At 40.6% G+C, this 14,737-nt stretch overlaps 1 protein-coding gene across 1 annotated transcript in view; it reads left to right on the forward strand.

The window, feature by feature from the left end:
* Positions 1–14,737, forward strand: part of LOC138195637 (cilia- and flagella-associated protein 46) — a 55,783-nt gene that overhangs the window by 28,643 nt on the left and 12,403 nt on the right. The window contains exons 31-49 of the mRNA XM_069145253.1: positions 300–461; positions 817–965; positions 1,836–1,934; positions 2,011–2,071; positions 2,781–2,933; positions 3,193–3,393; positions 3,478–3,584; positions 4,075–4,257; positions 4,400–4,538; positions 6,471–6,668; positions 8,338–8,526; positions 8,943–9,053; positions 10,654–10,833; positions 11,071–11,244; positions 12,034–12,131; positions 12,449–12,519; positions 13,177–13,343; positions 13,619–13,725; positions 14,299–14,369. Coding sequence (XP_069001354.1) covers positions 300–461; positions 817–965; positions 1,836–1,934; positions 2,011–2,071; positions 2,781–2,933; positions 3,193–3,393; positions 3,478–3,584; positions 4,075–4,257; positions 4,400–4,538; positions 6,471–6,668; positions 8,338–8,526; positions 8,943–9,053; positions 10,654–10,833; positions 11,071–11,244; positions 12,034–12,131; positions 12,449–12,519; positions 13,177–13,343; positions 13,619–13,725; positions 14,299–14,369 — 2,620 coding nt within the window. The remainder of the gene's footprint in view (positions 1–299; positions 462–816; positions 966–1,835; positions 1,935–2,010; positions 2,072–2,780; positions 2,934–3,192; positions 3,394–3,477; positions 3,585–4,074; positions 4,258–4,399; positions 4,539–6,470; positions 6,669–8,337; positions 8,527–8,942; positions 9,054–10,653; positions 10,834–11,070; positions 11,245–12,033; positions 12,132–12,448; positions 12,520–13,176; positions 13,344–13,618; positions 13,726–14,298; positions 14,370–14,737) is intronic.

A 14,737-nucleotide genomic window follows, 5' to 3' on the forward strand; every position in this document is an offset into this window, starting at 1 on the left:
GAACTTTTGAAGTATAATACTGTTACTTAACTTGCTTGTGAATTTGTGTCCCTCACTGTCCACACAAACTGCTGTACGATAGAAAAAGAACTGTTTAATTATCAGTTATGCTCATCATGAGTTAAACATTTCACTGATTTTGAAAAACAATCCATCTACTTGACACTACGTGACACAACACTGAAATTGTGCATATTATTTACATACATTTGGAGCAGTGGGAATATTCTTAACAGGTATTTTATGAACTTTTGCATGCTGACGGCACATTTCTATTAAAAACTGTCTTGTTTGGTCAGCCTACCCTTGCAGAAGAAAGACTGAAACCCGTTGTCTTGGATCAGACGCTTCCTTCCACCCCGAGGGACTGGGCTTGCTACGCCTGCCCTGACCAGGCGAGGCACATATTCAGAACCAACAGCAACCCCCACTGTATCAGTGCACACAGCATTGCAAAGCAGGCACGACTACCCACCTCTCTCCATTCTCTCAAGTGTCATAACAATGTAACATCAGTGGCATCTGCTTTCAGTTTTTAATATAGCAGGGATTGCATCTGTTGACTTCATAGAGTCACAGCCTCAGTTAGAACCAGAAGTAGTAACTTGGTATCAGCATTACTTTGAGAAAAACATATTTTTGCGGTCATGACTAAGAAGGAGAATATGAAACCCCAGTGTTTTACATTTAAAATCAATTTATGGAAAAAGTATGTGATGAGACAAAATTGAAACACTGTAAAGTATTGAAATATACTCTTTTGTGAGGGTGTCTGTATTATATTCTTTTATTTTTTTCTTGTTTGTTTGGCTTTAGACACAAAGCCTGTTTTATCTCAGCCTGCTGGTGAAAGAACTTTCCTCGCTCTCACTCCACCACTTGACCCTGCCCATAATGCATCTTGCTGAGACCATTGCTCATGACCTTTTGGACAGCAGGAGCCTCTCTGACCTCTACAGACTCAGGTAAAAATACTGCATATGAGAAAAATGTTGTGTAAAGCCTTTAGTGGCTCCAGAGGAAGCTGTGAAAATGTGATGAGATGCTAAATGCGACACTTTATTAACTAAATAGTGTCTCATTGTGTCTGTGTGCTGTTTGGTGATGGGCAGGTAGTTCACATGGATATTTAGGAGTGTTCTTTCTACAAGGAGCTGCACGGTGCACCTGAAATCAACACTGAGATGTAAAAAAAACTAAAGGGCAATGCCATCAGTTTCATCTGTCTAATAGACTGAATACTATCACATATGTGAAAATAAATGTGTGTAAAGCTTGTGGCTGCAGGAGGAGCTGTGTGAAGTCTGAAAACTTGCCTCAAGTGATGTCTCAGGAGTCAGTGTTGGTCAGGTCATGAATATAGAAAAATAAATGTGGTGTTATGGAGTTAGAAAGAAGTGAGTTTACCAGACCTCTGTAGCCTCATCTCTGTGTGAGGCCAGAGCCTCGAGGTGCCATGAGCCACTACGGGCATAACACACCTGGATCTTCCTCCAAAATGTAGATAGGCCACTTGCATAGTGGATAATGGAGGTAATGTTTTGACATAGCAGAGGATTTCTATTTCAATATTTTATTGGAATATCAACAATGCTGACATACACACGGTCTGTTTTTTATAAGCCAGGCTTCATCCAACACTACACGTCACTATTTATATTATGGGCCACTGAAAAAGAACATTTGGACTAAAGTCAGCTTGTCAAACAGCTGATTTATTTAACCAGACAAAACCTGAGGATGCACAGAAACCTGAGACACTGCTGGGCATCATCTTGTTGAGCCATGAGGTTCCTCACTAATTGGATTTTGCTGCTCTTTTCTCACCCAATTAGAATTGTGATGACATGCATTCAGCTGGGATTGGAGGCACACTCACCATATCAGGAGAAGCTTGTGACTCTAAGTCGAATCCAAGAACAAGAGCAAATGGGGTATGTGAACTCAGCTGTAAAGATTTAACATTCGTACATCTTTTAATAATCTACGATATCATATTCATGACTGCAGGTGCCACAGAGCTGCAGCTCTTTCACAGGAGAGGAGAAGCCTTCGCAAAGCTTTTTACCAGGTCAGCTACTTCTCACAAAATAGATCCATCTATGTTTTGTTTTTTTATTTTGCTAGTAACGCTATACATCTCTAAGGGTTTACAAATTAAAGAAAGTAAAACTATATGTTTTGTAATTACTGTAATTTTGTTACCCCTCATCGGATGATTGGCAAGCGCCCATAAATTACTTATATTGGTGGATGAAATTTACTGTATGCTGTAATTAGTACTTTAATATTGTAGCACTGAGTTACGGGAGATGAATATATGAGGCATGTGACAGTCAAATTACTTGTCCCATAAACCTGGGATGAGTGCTAACTCTTAAGTCCATCATGTGAGATGATGATGATGATGATTTTATGATAATTGTAATTTATAATTTATAATTATTAATGGTTATACCTTTCTTTCCTTCTGTCCTGCTCCATAAATCCGGCCTGCTCACGGTGTGAATTTCATACTTAAATCTATAAAGCCCATAAACGTAAACCTTATAACAGTATATGATCCTAGGAGGGCACATAATGACGTTTTTTTTTTTTTTTACAGATGTAGGTGTATGTGTAAGTGTGTGCATTTTTTCTTTTGGACAGCATATGTCTATAAAGTATCTCTTGTGTGTATTCAAGCAGTTAACACTTTTTTTTTTCTTTTTTTTTTTTTAATCTGTTCGAGTCCATTCGTGAAATTTGAAGATTTGTCATGTGTGTTGATCATTTTTCAGAGAGCAGAGATAAATGGGAAATCTGTGTCTCTGCGACAGAGTGTGGATGTGTGCGCTCAGAACATTTGGCTGGACAAAGCTGAGGTTTGCCTCGGCATGGGGCTCTATCAGTCAGCCCGGCAGCTCCTGGCAGAGGCCCACCTGGTGGCTACGGTGAGTTCAAGAGAAAAAGAACTGAACTGACAAGTGTCAGAAAGTGTCTGTAAAACTGAATCTCACAAATCAGTTCGAATTTAAAAAGGTTGCACTATCCCTGGGTCCTGTTTTATACATTACGCAATGGTAACAAACATTTTGTATAGCTGTGTCAAAGAAGATTAAACCCTGCAATTTGTTGTTGATACTGACGACCAGATTAGGACCACTTTTATATTAGAAGTATTTACAGCAATATTGAATTATGTGTTTTCAGGAGCTTGGAGATCAGAATGCAACATCAAGAAGTTTGCTCATTCTGGCCACTCTGGCTTGTGAAGAGCAGAACCACACTCAGGCTCTGATCCTGCTGGACAAAGCCCAAGCCCTGAGTGGGGACGAGGAGTTCTGGTACCAACTCACCCTCACCAGGGTCACAGCTGTAGTTGGCCAGAGAGGCCGAGATTCACAAACTGAGGTATATTTCTTCTACGAACCCTCTACAGTGGAGTTATCTTGTCTTTGTAATGAATACATTTCCCATCATGCCTTTTTTTCCCAGGTTGATCAGATTATAAAACAAGGCTGTGGGGCTTTGAAGCTGGTTCTGGAGCAGCAGCTAAACCGAGTCCCAGAGCTGACATTCATGATCACCTCATTAGAGAAGAGGTAACCCAAACTTTTCTTACAAAACAGGCTGAATGTTTAGGTTTTTGGGCTTAAGATGACTTTTATATTTGTCCTTTGTCGGGTTTGAGTACGAGTTTTAATTTAGAGGCAGCATCAAATAATTTGTCATGCTTTTCCTAAACTTACGTGAAACTACTTCACCTATTATTTTTTGCATAGCTGTAAAACTAAACATCTTACATTGGATCACTTACAGTAGCCTATGTCACAGTGTGTCACGACAACTGACTTATACTCATATCTTTCACTAATAATAGGATTAAAACTTCAACTAATGAAGCCTACTTTAATGTAGACGTAACATCTGTTCTAGTTACTGTACATGCTGCACATTGTGTGATGCATTGCAACCATCCGTTAAATGTCAAATTTTATGACATAAGTTTATCCAAACACTGATAAGGACTGACTGAACTCATTATATAATTTATGTCATCTTTATCTAAAGCATTGTGTCTTGCTGTTTCAGAGGTGCTGTGGAATGTGTACACGCCTTGAGTGGTGGTGAACCTGCAGAGAAACTCAGCACTGAGGCTGTCCAGAGGCTAATGGCTGCCTGTGATACACTCAGACAATGTGCCAGTGGTTTCGGTAAACTCAACTGTAGAGAGCAGGCGGCGGAGGCCCATGAAGAGTGCGCACATGGTCTGAGGTTTGACAATTAATTTTTTTAAATCAGCACATAGTTAAACTTGAGAATGAACTCTTATGATAGCAACACCAGATTCAGACACACACTCTCTTGTGTTCTCTGTCCTGATCAACTCTTATCCTCCACTATTATTCCTCTGCAGAGTCTTAGCCACACATGTTACTGACAGAGAGCAGAAACAGCGCTTCCTTCTTGATGGTCTCTCCCAAATGCAGCTAGCTGTCACAGCACAGGAGCATGTAGTGCTAAATGCTCAGAGCCTGCTGCCCCCACAGGAGGAGGTAAGTAAATTGCATGCATGTTTCTTTAAAATCCATTTTTCTTTGTGGGGATGTCTCCTCCAATTATTTTGGAGTCATTTCCTCTCACACGTGTTCTCAGAAACTTTGTCTTCTGTTATCTAAACATCCAACCAATCACAGACAGTCTGCTAACTTTGGAGAACACTGATCAGCAGAAAATTTGGCTGAAAACAAAGCAGCTGTGGAACTATATTTGCTTGGCTGTTACAATCTCAGAGTGTGATAGCCAAGCACTCTAAGATTGTTGGCTGGTTAAAGATTCGTGCAGATGGCAACATTTTTGATTCTATTTAGAGAAATCTCTGAGCAGACTTTTTATATTTTAGCTCACATCTTTTTTTTTTTATATATTTGGAACTTAAAGAACCACAGGCTTATGAAATTACAGTCATTAAAGTGACTGCCATATAGAATACACAGGCTATGTCTTCTGTAAAAGTAAGTTTAAATGCTTAAATGTTTAGATGCTTTTCAAATAGTATTAGTTCAACACATACTGTGTGCGCAAAAACAAATTGCAACCTCTTACAACTCTAAGGGTGTAAAAACAAATAATTTAACTCATACGTACCTAATTCTCATGATAAGACCACATTTCCCATAAACCCAGTCCCTTCTGGTTTTGCCATTTCTATCCGTGTGGTTTGTTTTGATGATGAGAAAAGAGAGGTTGAGGAGCCTTGGTGACTCTAAATGGATATATTTTAGCTGATAAAGCAGGTTTTGTTTGTAAAATCCTACTTTGAGCCTTCAGCAGTGCTTCTATTGAGGACCTTTACTGTGGAGAAATGGCATTCATTTTGCAAACGTGCAAGCTAACACAAACTTTACAGAGATTGGTTGAATTTTCATTAATTATTGCAAACCCATGGCACTGTAACTGACAAAATCACTTTTAAGTTGCTGCTTTTGTGTCACTGTCATATCCTGGGTACAAATTCTTATGTAATTATTTGTCTGTGTACACAAATGTACGTGTGTGTGTGTGTGTGTGTGTGTGTCTGGGTATCTGTGTGTCTCTGTTTTTATCTCATACCACAGTTTAACGATGTTCTGGCACAAACAGATAAAGTGTCCATTACTGTTACATGTCAACAACAGATGGGTGTTAAAATCATCATCTCATCAGTCACTCTCACACAGATGAGGTTATCTAAGAGATTCAGTGGCAGACATGAGCCGGCATCACGCCGGCCGCAGCTTTGATTTACATACTGATAGAATCATGAAAGAAAGATTGATTGAACAACTCTCACACCTGCTGAAAATCCTTGTTCAATCGAGTTTTTGATTGAATCTTCTGCGGATGTTTGGCTCAGCCGTTGGGGGGGCTGGAGTTCATATTATAGCACTGTGCTCTCAGCAGATGGTGCTGCTGCCCAGTACAGTACAAGGTCTGACATCCAACCTGCACTGGAAACAAAATACCACAGCTGTAATCACTGAAGTCATTTATTCATCTTTCACTCTGGTTAACTTTCACTCTCATTCAGATCACTGCCCAACTTTCCGATTTGCCACGTCTCATAATATCTGATCAAATATATCTTTGTTTGTGAAGTCATCATCACAGCCCGGTCCTGCAACCAAACGCTCCACTTAAGAATAATTGTTTCCAATTACCGTTTTAATGACAGTCAGATGTTTCATTATCACAAAGAGAAGGTGCTTCTGGGTGCGGGTTGGCAGCTCATTTAAGTGGGAATATAAATGGACTGGTGTGGAGTTTCTTTATCATTTAAACTTCATTGAGCTCCTTAAGTGTATCCCAATGCCCCATACATACTGATGTGTGTATTTCAGGTGAGTGTGTGTCACAGTTTTCTATATGATCTGCAGCTTGCAAACATTGTATTTTGTGTGTCTTTTCTAAATGTTCTTTCTTGCGCTGGTGCTTTGGTCCTTTGCCAGAGTCGTGGCTTGTCCCTGGCAGGCATGCGGAGGCTGCTGCGCCTGCGCCTTGCCCTGGCAGAGTTCTGTGTGGCCACGCTGGAGGAGCACTGTGCTGAGGAGACACGCCGAGCTCTGGCATGGGAGAGCAAGACGTCCGCTGAGATAGCGCTGGAAGAGTTTACTCGCTGCACACCTGAACCCAACTCCACAGAGCAGGTTAGAAAGTGGAGAAACACTTCAAGCCAGGACCGAATGCAAAATCGTACATGGATTTAGATACAGTCAAACATGCCTGGTATAGTAATGATGTAATAATGTGAAAGATTATTTATGGCACACATTTTGTTTTCTTGCAACACACAATATTAACTGATAAGCTTTTTATTAAAAGTGTGTTGCATCTTCTTTTAAAGGATAAGGTCAGAATTATTTCATATTTTTATTGTGAAAAAATGTCATAAATGGAGTATGCATTTATACCACTTATAAATATACCTGACACCTATTGTGCCCAAACACTTTAAGGGATTTTCATTCGACATGCAGTTTATTAATGTTGTGGTAGCGGTAGTGTGTTTGGTAAATCCAACATGTATTTTAAAAATCAAAGTATACACCTGCAACATGAGTCTGAACAACAGGACAGGAGGGCATCCTGCTTACCATTACTTACATTTCCCCTGTTTAGTAAGATAAAAACAAATAAATAAAACATCCCACAACCCGCTACAACAAAAATATTCTACAAAAATAATTGTGGTTTACATCAATTCTCTTTATGTGTTAAAAACATTCAGTTGCAGTACACATCGTTACCACTGGAGGATGCTAACATGTAAAGTACCACAGGTCAAATTTGTGCTTTCTAGCTCATATCTGTGACCAGTGTTGAGAACCCGTCTTCTGTGGCTCACCAACAAGCTGACAGTGGTTTATCTCGTTTGGAATATTTATGTAGGATTTCTCAGTAAAGTGAGAGGCTTAGGAGAGGCCGTTATTTTTATTTGTGTCCAGATGTTTGAAAAGTTGCCAAGGTTCATGGACTCACATGCACTTACTCTGTTGCACTCTGAGATGCTCCTCAAGAAAACAGAGAGCAGAATAACAGAGTAATGACTTTTATGTATCAACTTATATGGCACCTTCTACAACACAGACTTCTTGTGAATACAATTTTGAAACAAAATCAAACAGATTCATGAAACAAGCATCAAACCAAACCATTAGACTCAAAACCTCAGTCACTTGACTTGATTTTTATACGTCTACAAATGTTTGGAAAGCCCAATAAGATGTTAGCAATTGCATCACACAGATCATAAAATTGCTCATTTAATATTGATAATTTGGCAAGGGCTATCTGAGCTATGATCATGAGTGGTCCCGCAGCAGCTCTTCTATTGGTCTTTATGAAAAGTATAACAATATAGACGTGTTATAAAACAGTTATTTTCCAAGTGTATACCAATCCCCAATCCCTCTCTCTCATTCTCTCTTACTGTATTTCTGTCTGCCTCATTCTATTTATCCCTCTGTCTTCAAAGTGCAGGGATCAGTTTATGTTTTGATCAAATATAAAAGTCGAGTACTTCGTGTTTTCTCCACAGACACCAATTATGCTGCTTCTGAACAGCTTTTATAACAGCTTTTCCCAGTGAAAAAGAAAAGATGAGACCCGCCAACTTATATTAAAGCTGGGTTGGTGTTTTGATTCCAAAGTGAGTTGCTCTTCAGCCAACTCTTGAGCATCAATGAATACCATCCAATCTAATTTAGAAAAAGTTTGTTTATCCAAATAGTTGTTTGTCAGATGGTAGCACAAGGAATTGTTTTGCTTGTGATCCATCTCCTCATTTGACCATAATTTTTATCGTGTCCTGCCCAGGAATGGCTGCTTGTGGGCAGAACTTTGGGGCAGATGGTCCTGGGCCAGCTGGCTGCAGTCAGCTCTCACTCCCTGGACAACATGGAGACCAAAGCTCACTGTCTGAGCCTAATGGGAAAGTACCTGAGACTACTGGCTGTGCAGGAAGATCCCATTTATCTGCGTGCTCTCTGGTACAGACGTGGGCAGGTAGACAACACAAATATTCACATTTAAATTGACAAATTATGCTCATGCATATGTGCGACCCTGTGAGCTCTGGAACCCAGGTTGTTTTACTGAGAACCTTGTAACTACAATGTACAGCATCCCACAAAGAAATCTCTGATGTCATTGAAATCAGTCTTACTTCATCTTTAGACGACATCGTGGGGAACTTAGAGGCCTTTTTGATAACAGACTCCTATAAACGTATACAGTAGATGCACCAATGAGCAAATGACCTGTAAAAAGTTGCATCACAGGGTTACAAGCTTATAGCGATGAGAGAGATGGATGTTCGTTTACATAATTTCAGACGGATAAGATGAGTTCTTCGTGGTTCGTGATCGTGAGGAGATTTTATACTAATCCCTTTTCTGTGACTTTGAAACACCTCTGTGCAGAAGGAAGCCTGGTCTACTTTTAAAGCTGTTTCTACTGAGGAGGAGAGTTTTGAGAGTGAATTGAGCAGAAGAGATCTGCGGATGACCTCTGCCAAGAGTGCTGAGCTGCAGGTACATACCTCCTGACAAGTGACCACCTCGCTCCTGACTCGTGTCTAATCCGAGGCCTTTGTGCTGAGGTTCTCCTCACATCTAAAACCCCTCAGAGGGAAATCTCTGGGCGTTCCACATAGTTTTCATATTGAAAGTGAGCACAGAGAGAGATCTCCTGTCAACATCAAACTTGGTGCAGAATAAAAAGGACGCGATGCATCATTTATGGGGCAACATTTTGGAATGTTAAGTAGTGTTGTAAGATTGAACTTTGACAATGGTGTCTGCATGATGATGAACTATTATGGTATAAAATGTAAGACTCCTAATATCTGGATGTTATTTAAGTTTTATCAGTATGACAATCTCTCGTGCTTTTATCATTGGGGAACTTAAAAGGAAAAAATGACTTTTTCTCACCCAGCAAAAAACGTTGTAACTCCTAAACAGTGCTTTGCCCGTTAAACTATTTCAAAATATAATTTGTACAAATGTACAAATAAAGCCTTTAAGAAGACATGGCTTTAATTAACACATGGCTGAACTGCACACTGATGACAGTGAAGTCTTTATGCTGTGGGAGGGGCTGGAAAAGTTAGACATCGGTCCCCATTCAGACTTCAAAATATTCATCAAAAAAAGCAGAACCGAACAAAGCAGCAGAAAAAATAGTTTTGACATTGATTTCACTGCACAATGGTCAGGTCCGTAAATATGTATGTAGAGAGAGAGGGGAAGAGTGTGGACCCACATTTGCACATTTCAAGGGTTATTAGTTGCTGTAATTGTTCTTCCTGTTCACACTGGCTGTGAAGAAATCCTTTCCAAACGCATTTCCAGTGTTGATAGCGTGATGATAGCGGGCAGACGGAATCCTGCACTTCAATTGAAGCAAATACTGAAGGAGGCCTCAACAGTTTTACTTCTTCACCGCACGTACGAGCATCAGAGCATTAATCACACTCCACTCTGTGAGTTATTAATGTTTTAAAATGGATTTGAGAGAAATGTGAAGTTGTCCTTTGGGGAGTTTTGGTCAAATATATTTACAACCATGTCATGAGTTGACTTATGATGAAAACCGAACGGCGATGTACAGTTTATTGATTGTGTTGTAATTTCTAATCATCGGATGGGTTTACACAGAAAAGTCAGATGTGTTTTAACTCCCACGTGAAACATAAAACATGTACATGTATGTTTGCAATTGATTGATCTTGTGGACTTACTTGCATTCCATTTTATAACATGGCGCTGCGTGATAGTTCAGGCAGGCACGGAGTCTGTAACGTACCCCTTTCCCGTCCAATCATAGGAAGCCTTCAGTCCGCCCCTCCCAATGAGTGCACTTTACACCTGTGCACCGTTCATTTATACAGTCTGCTCCGTGCTCTCCACATCGCTTCCCCCACCAACAAATGTTTCTCTGTTTACTTTCTCCATTCATTCAAAAGTTGTGCATTTCAGGAATGGTCTGTGTCGTGCTTGCTCAGACTGTTTTAGAGCATCACTCGTGCAGATTTAATAAATGGTTAAATCTCTCACCGTGTCCTGACTGAAATGTAGTAGTATTTGTGTGCCTGAATGTTCACGTGTGTGTTTCTTTATTGTGCTACAGAGAAGGCATAAAGCCCAACAGCTGTTGGAACAGGCCAATAAAGCCCTGGCTGAAGCTGTCAGCCTGTGTCTCCAGCATAACCTGACCTCCTCCCTCCTGGCTGATGCTTCTCTAAGCATGTTGGAGTGTCATGGCCAGTCTGACCCCGCAGTGGCAGGTCAATATCTCGCCCTGTTTCAGGTACAGACCTGGATCTGGTCACATCAGCATTTTTACACCACCGCCTGAGTGTGCAGTCATTATCTCGAGTATGCGGTGTCTGTAGAATGCATAAAAATCATATGCACAACACATTCCCTTGCATCTGTGCCCACAAATCATCTTTGCTTACTCATGGTATTCTTCAAGATATCATCATCTGTTATAATTGCTGCCATTACCGACAGCTCCGTCATCCATATTCTGCTTTATTCCCAGAGCTGCTGCACTGTTGCTACGATGGCTGAGGTCCTAAGTTCTGCCTGTGCTGACACCGGCGAGTCCCAGCTCTCGGCTCTGCTCAGCATCCGCCGGAATCTGCTCCTCTCCCAGGAGGAGAGGACCAGCAGCTTGCTGAAGGAAGTGGAATACTCCCTCAACAGCCTCTCCAAGGTACCGGGTCACCAAACACCCCCACTAATGATTTATGGATTCTGTCATACCCGGCCTGCTAAATTCCCTTGATGGTGGCGTGGTATTGGTGCTGTTTTGGCCTTTGCTCCAAATGTACTGTAGAATTCTAAAATCACACAGAGTTACTGGAGCTGCAAACATATTTAAGCTGAAAGTTGTTGTTTTTTTTAATCAAACTAAGATGTCCAGTTGTTGGTGTGTGGGACTTCTCTGTAGAATCTACAGCCTTGAGAACACAACACCTCAAGAAGTTACATGAAAGCTGTCATCTTAAAGGCAATATGACGATATTACCAATAATTAATAATGAGCTGTAGTTATATATTGGATTATTTAATTCTATATAATGGTGTTTATAGTATTCATCTTAACTCAAGTAAGTTGAGTGACTCTTGTAATTAACTAAAATGTGTTTAGAAGCACCTGAAAGAAAGGAAAAGATCTGTATTATCAACATGAAAAAAGTAAAAAAAACAAAACAAAAATGTTTATTTTGTCTGATAACATTTTATCTGATTCTTTTTCAACCTCCTTTCAAATTTAAGCCCAATAGTATATTCCTCTCTTGTTCCTCTTTACATATTGTACTTTTTGTGTGGCCTTTCTTGTGTAAGAAGCCTTTTCATGTTCTGAAATCTAAGAATTAGGATCATGATCTTCCCTTTTATGCTTTTTCTAGTGTTTTTAGTTTCAGAAAAAGAAAAAAGAAAGCAGTTTGACTAATGTGATGCTAAGTTTGTGATCTTCAAATGACTTCCTAATTTGCAGACCTTCAGCTATCTGAACATCGCTCCCAACCACCTCAGCATTCTTGCAGAACTTCCACCCAACCTGAAGATCTTGCTGCTTCAGCACTCTGTAGATGGGTAATATACATTTTGTCCTTTTCCTCTGTCTCTTTCTTGAGCCGAGGTATAAATTCTGACCTTTATCTGGCTCTCACGGTATCAGGGTAGAGGAGTGCAGGTCACACAAGTCACATTAGGTTTGGTGCTGCAGTCATATGTGGAGCCGGAGGCGCCTGCTGTGTGATAGACCTGCCGCCACAGGGCTGATGTTTGAAACTACTGTATCAGTCCCTGTGAAGTGAGCCTGAAGGCATCAATGTTGCTGGAAGCAGATAGACTGTCAAAATTCTCCTTATATTTCTTTGAGTGTTGTTTGTTTGTTTGTTTGTTTTTAGGTCAGAACTTTACGGGGCCTTGTATGAGACAACCAAAGCTCCAGAAAATCAAAAAGGAAAGACTTCACAAGGTTCAGTAAATGACATTTAGTACATTGTTCATACAACTGTTGATAACACAGAGCAGCCAGACGTCTTACCTATATGAGGAATGCAGGCCATTTCAAACAAAACATTTAATTCATTTATGTATTTTTCTACAGCGTCTAATTTGTTCCATAGCCCCAGGCAATATGGTCTTCATCACATGTACATATCATTGTTGTCATCATTTAAATGGAGCTAGATGAATTATTCCTGTGTAACAAGTATCTGCAAGTCAAATGAAAAGTTCAGATTTAACGAAGACAAGTAGAGACGAAAGAAATTAAGAAATGTGAGAAAGAAAAAAATCACATGACCCCTTTGCTACTGGCCTGACACAGAGCACCAGCTTTCATAAGTCATCACATGGTATTAGAGTACAGTATTACCTGTTCACATGACCTTTTCTGGGACTAGCCTGACACAATAAGTTGTGGAATACGCTGGCATCTAGACCCGCTGCCTGAGAATGAGGACAAATTCATCAAATAGAAAACACAGTGAGGAAGATAAGACAGATGAAAAGAAAGAGAGATATCACAGAAGGAGGAGGAGGGGATGGAGGTGCTCACTGGGACCAATTACAAAGGTGGTTTATGTCTGAGTCTGCATGTCTGATTGTGTATCAGTTCTGTTTTTTTCAGGTACCCTGACATGCTCTGAGGCGGCCAAGGTTGAAGTCTACCCGCAGGCTCTGCTGGCACTGAGGGAGCAGATACGGGCCTTTTGCCAGGAGACCAGACATGCCCTCCTCAAGGAAGACTCCTGGCACACTGTTGAGAGCAGGCTGGATACCTCAGAGGAGCATCAGGTTTCTCTCCATGTCTGTCCTGTTGGGGTCTCTGCTCTTCTTTCACTCTATTAACACTACCTGCTGCAAGCCTCATAAAAACACTCAATACACTGTAATTTATTACCTCAAGTCTTTTCTCACTAACTGGGGAGACTTGAGACAGCAGGTTTTTACATCCAAGTGATGTGTATCTAACATAAATGTGTGCCTGAAACAATAAATACTGAAACAATGAATACTTGATAACAGCTCCTGAATCTGAATCTTGCCCTCTGTCTCGTTCTCCTCAACAGAAAAGTGCTGAAGAGGAAAAGTTTGCACCTCGCTTCAGAGAAATTGTTGAAGATATGGAAGACTATTTGAATCCACTTCTCACACAGTTTGACTTCTCTTGCTTGAGGTGAACTATATGTCATCAGATTCTCCTTTCTGTCCACTACAAAGGCTTGACAAATTCCATTTAGTTTTCATAGCCCAAGGAAGGAAACGTTGGCACTTTGAAGTCAAGATTTTTAATGTTTAGAAGGCTGCAGTTTCTAATCAAAGGAGCTTTTGCATGATAGTGCAGTGTGTGGTTTGGATTCTATACAGTTCACATCTCTTTGAGTCTGCTGCTGCCCTTGTTTATGTTCTATAGTGTGTATACACAATAGATCTTTCTCACAGCAGACATGTTGACTTGTTGCAGTGCCAGGATCCTGATTGTGTGTCTTCATTGGCAGACCTAAAGGTTCAAAGCCATTATTAATTATAGCAGTGGCAAATATTAATGTTCACTGTGAGAACAGTCCATGCAAGTGTGTGTCCAACAGAATTGTGTGCCTGTTACTCTTGCTCGGTCAGGTATGGTCTTTTGTATGCATACATAAAGCAAGCTGTGTTTTTTCTAACTTCTTCCACTGTGTCTCTTCATGTCAGACACGAGATAGTGTAGTCCTACTGATCCTCACATGTCCTTATCTCCAACCATCAGGCCACAGGCTGCATCCCTACCGGACCCTGAAACGGCCAAAACCAAAGATAAAGAGGAGAAGGAGAGCTCAGGTAAAGGTATAGAATGTAAGTTGTGGGTTTGCCTGTGTTTCTGACACCCTGAGGGCATTGTGGTTATCATTACAATTGATCCCAGGCGTCTGCTGTGATTCCTGTATGTTATATGAACTGGCAGCCCAGCCGTAAGTTTCTTTTCAAACAGCCTGCGGCTCATCTCCCCTCAGGCCAGTGCTGTTGCTTTGATGGGGATTAATGTAGATGTCAACACATAACATGATAACTCAACACTAATACACAGTGGGGAGTGTAGTGCCACTAAACTGGATTCGAAAGAATTAACAGTCCAGTCACACGAGACCAGAAATTGTGGACTTAAAGTGGATCAACACAATAGGTCCTTAATACATGTTGAAATAATA

Source organism: Embiotoca jacksoni, unplaced genomic scaffold, assembly GCF_022577435.1.
Source record: "Embiotoca jacksoni isolate LCO1_2020_lvr unplaced genomic scaffold, fEmbJac1.0.p SCAF_12, whole genome shotgun sequence".
Taxonomy (NCBI): domain Eukaryota; kingdom Metazoa; phylum Chordata; class Actinopteri; family Embiotocidae; genus Embiotoca; species Embiotoca jacksoni.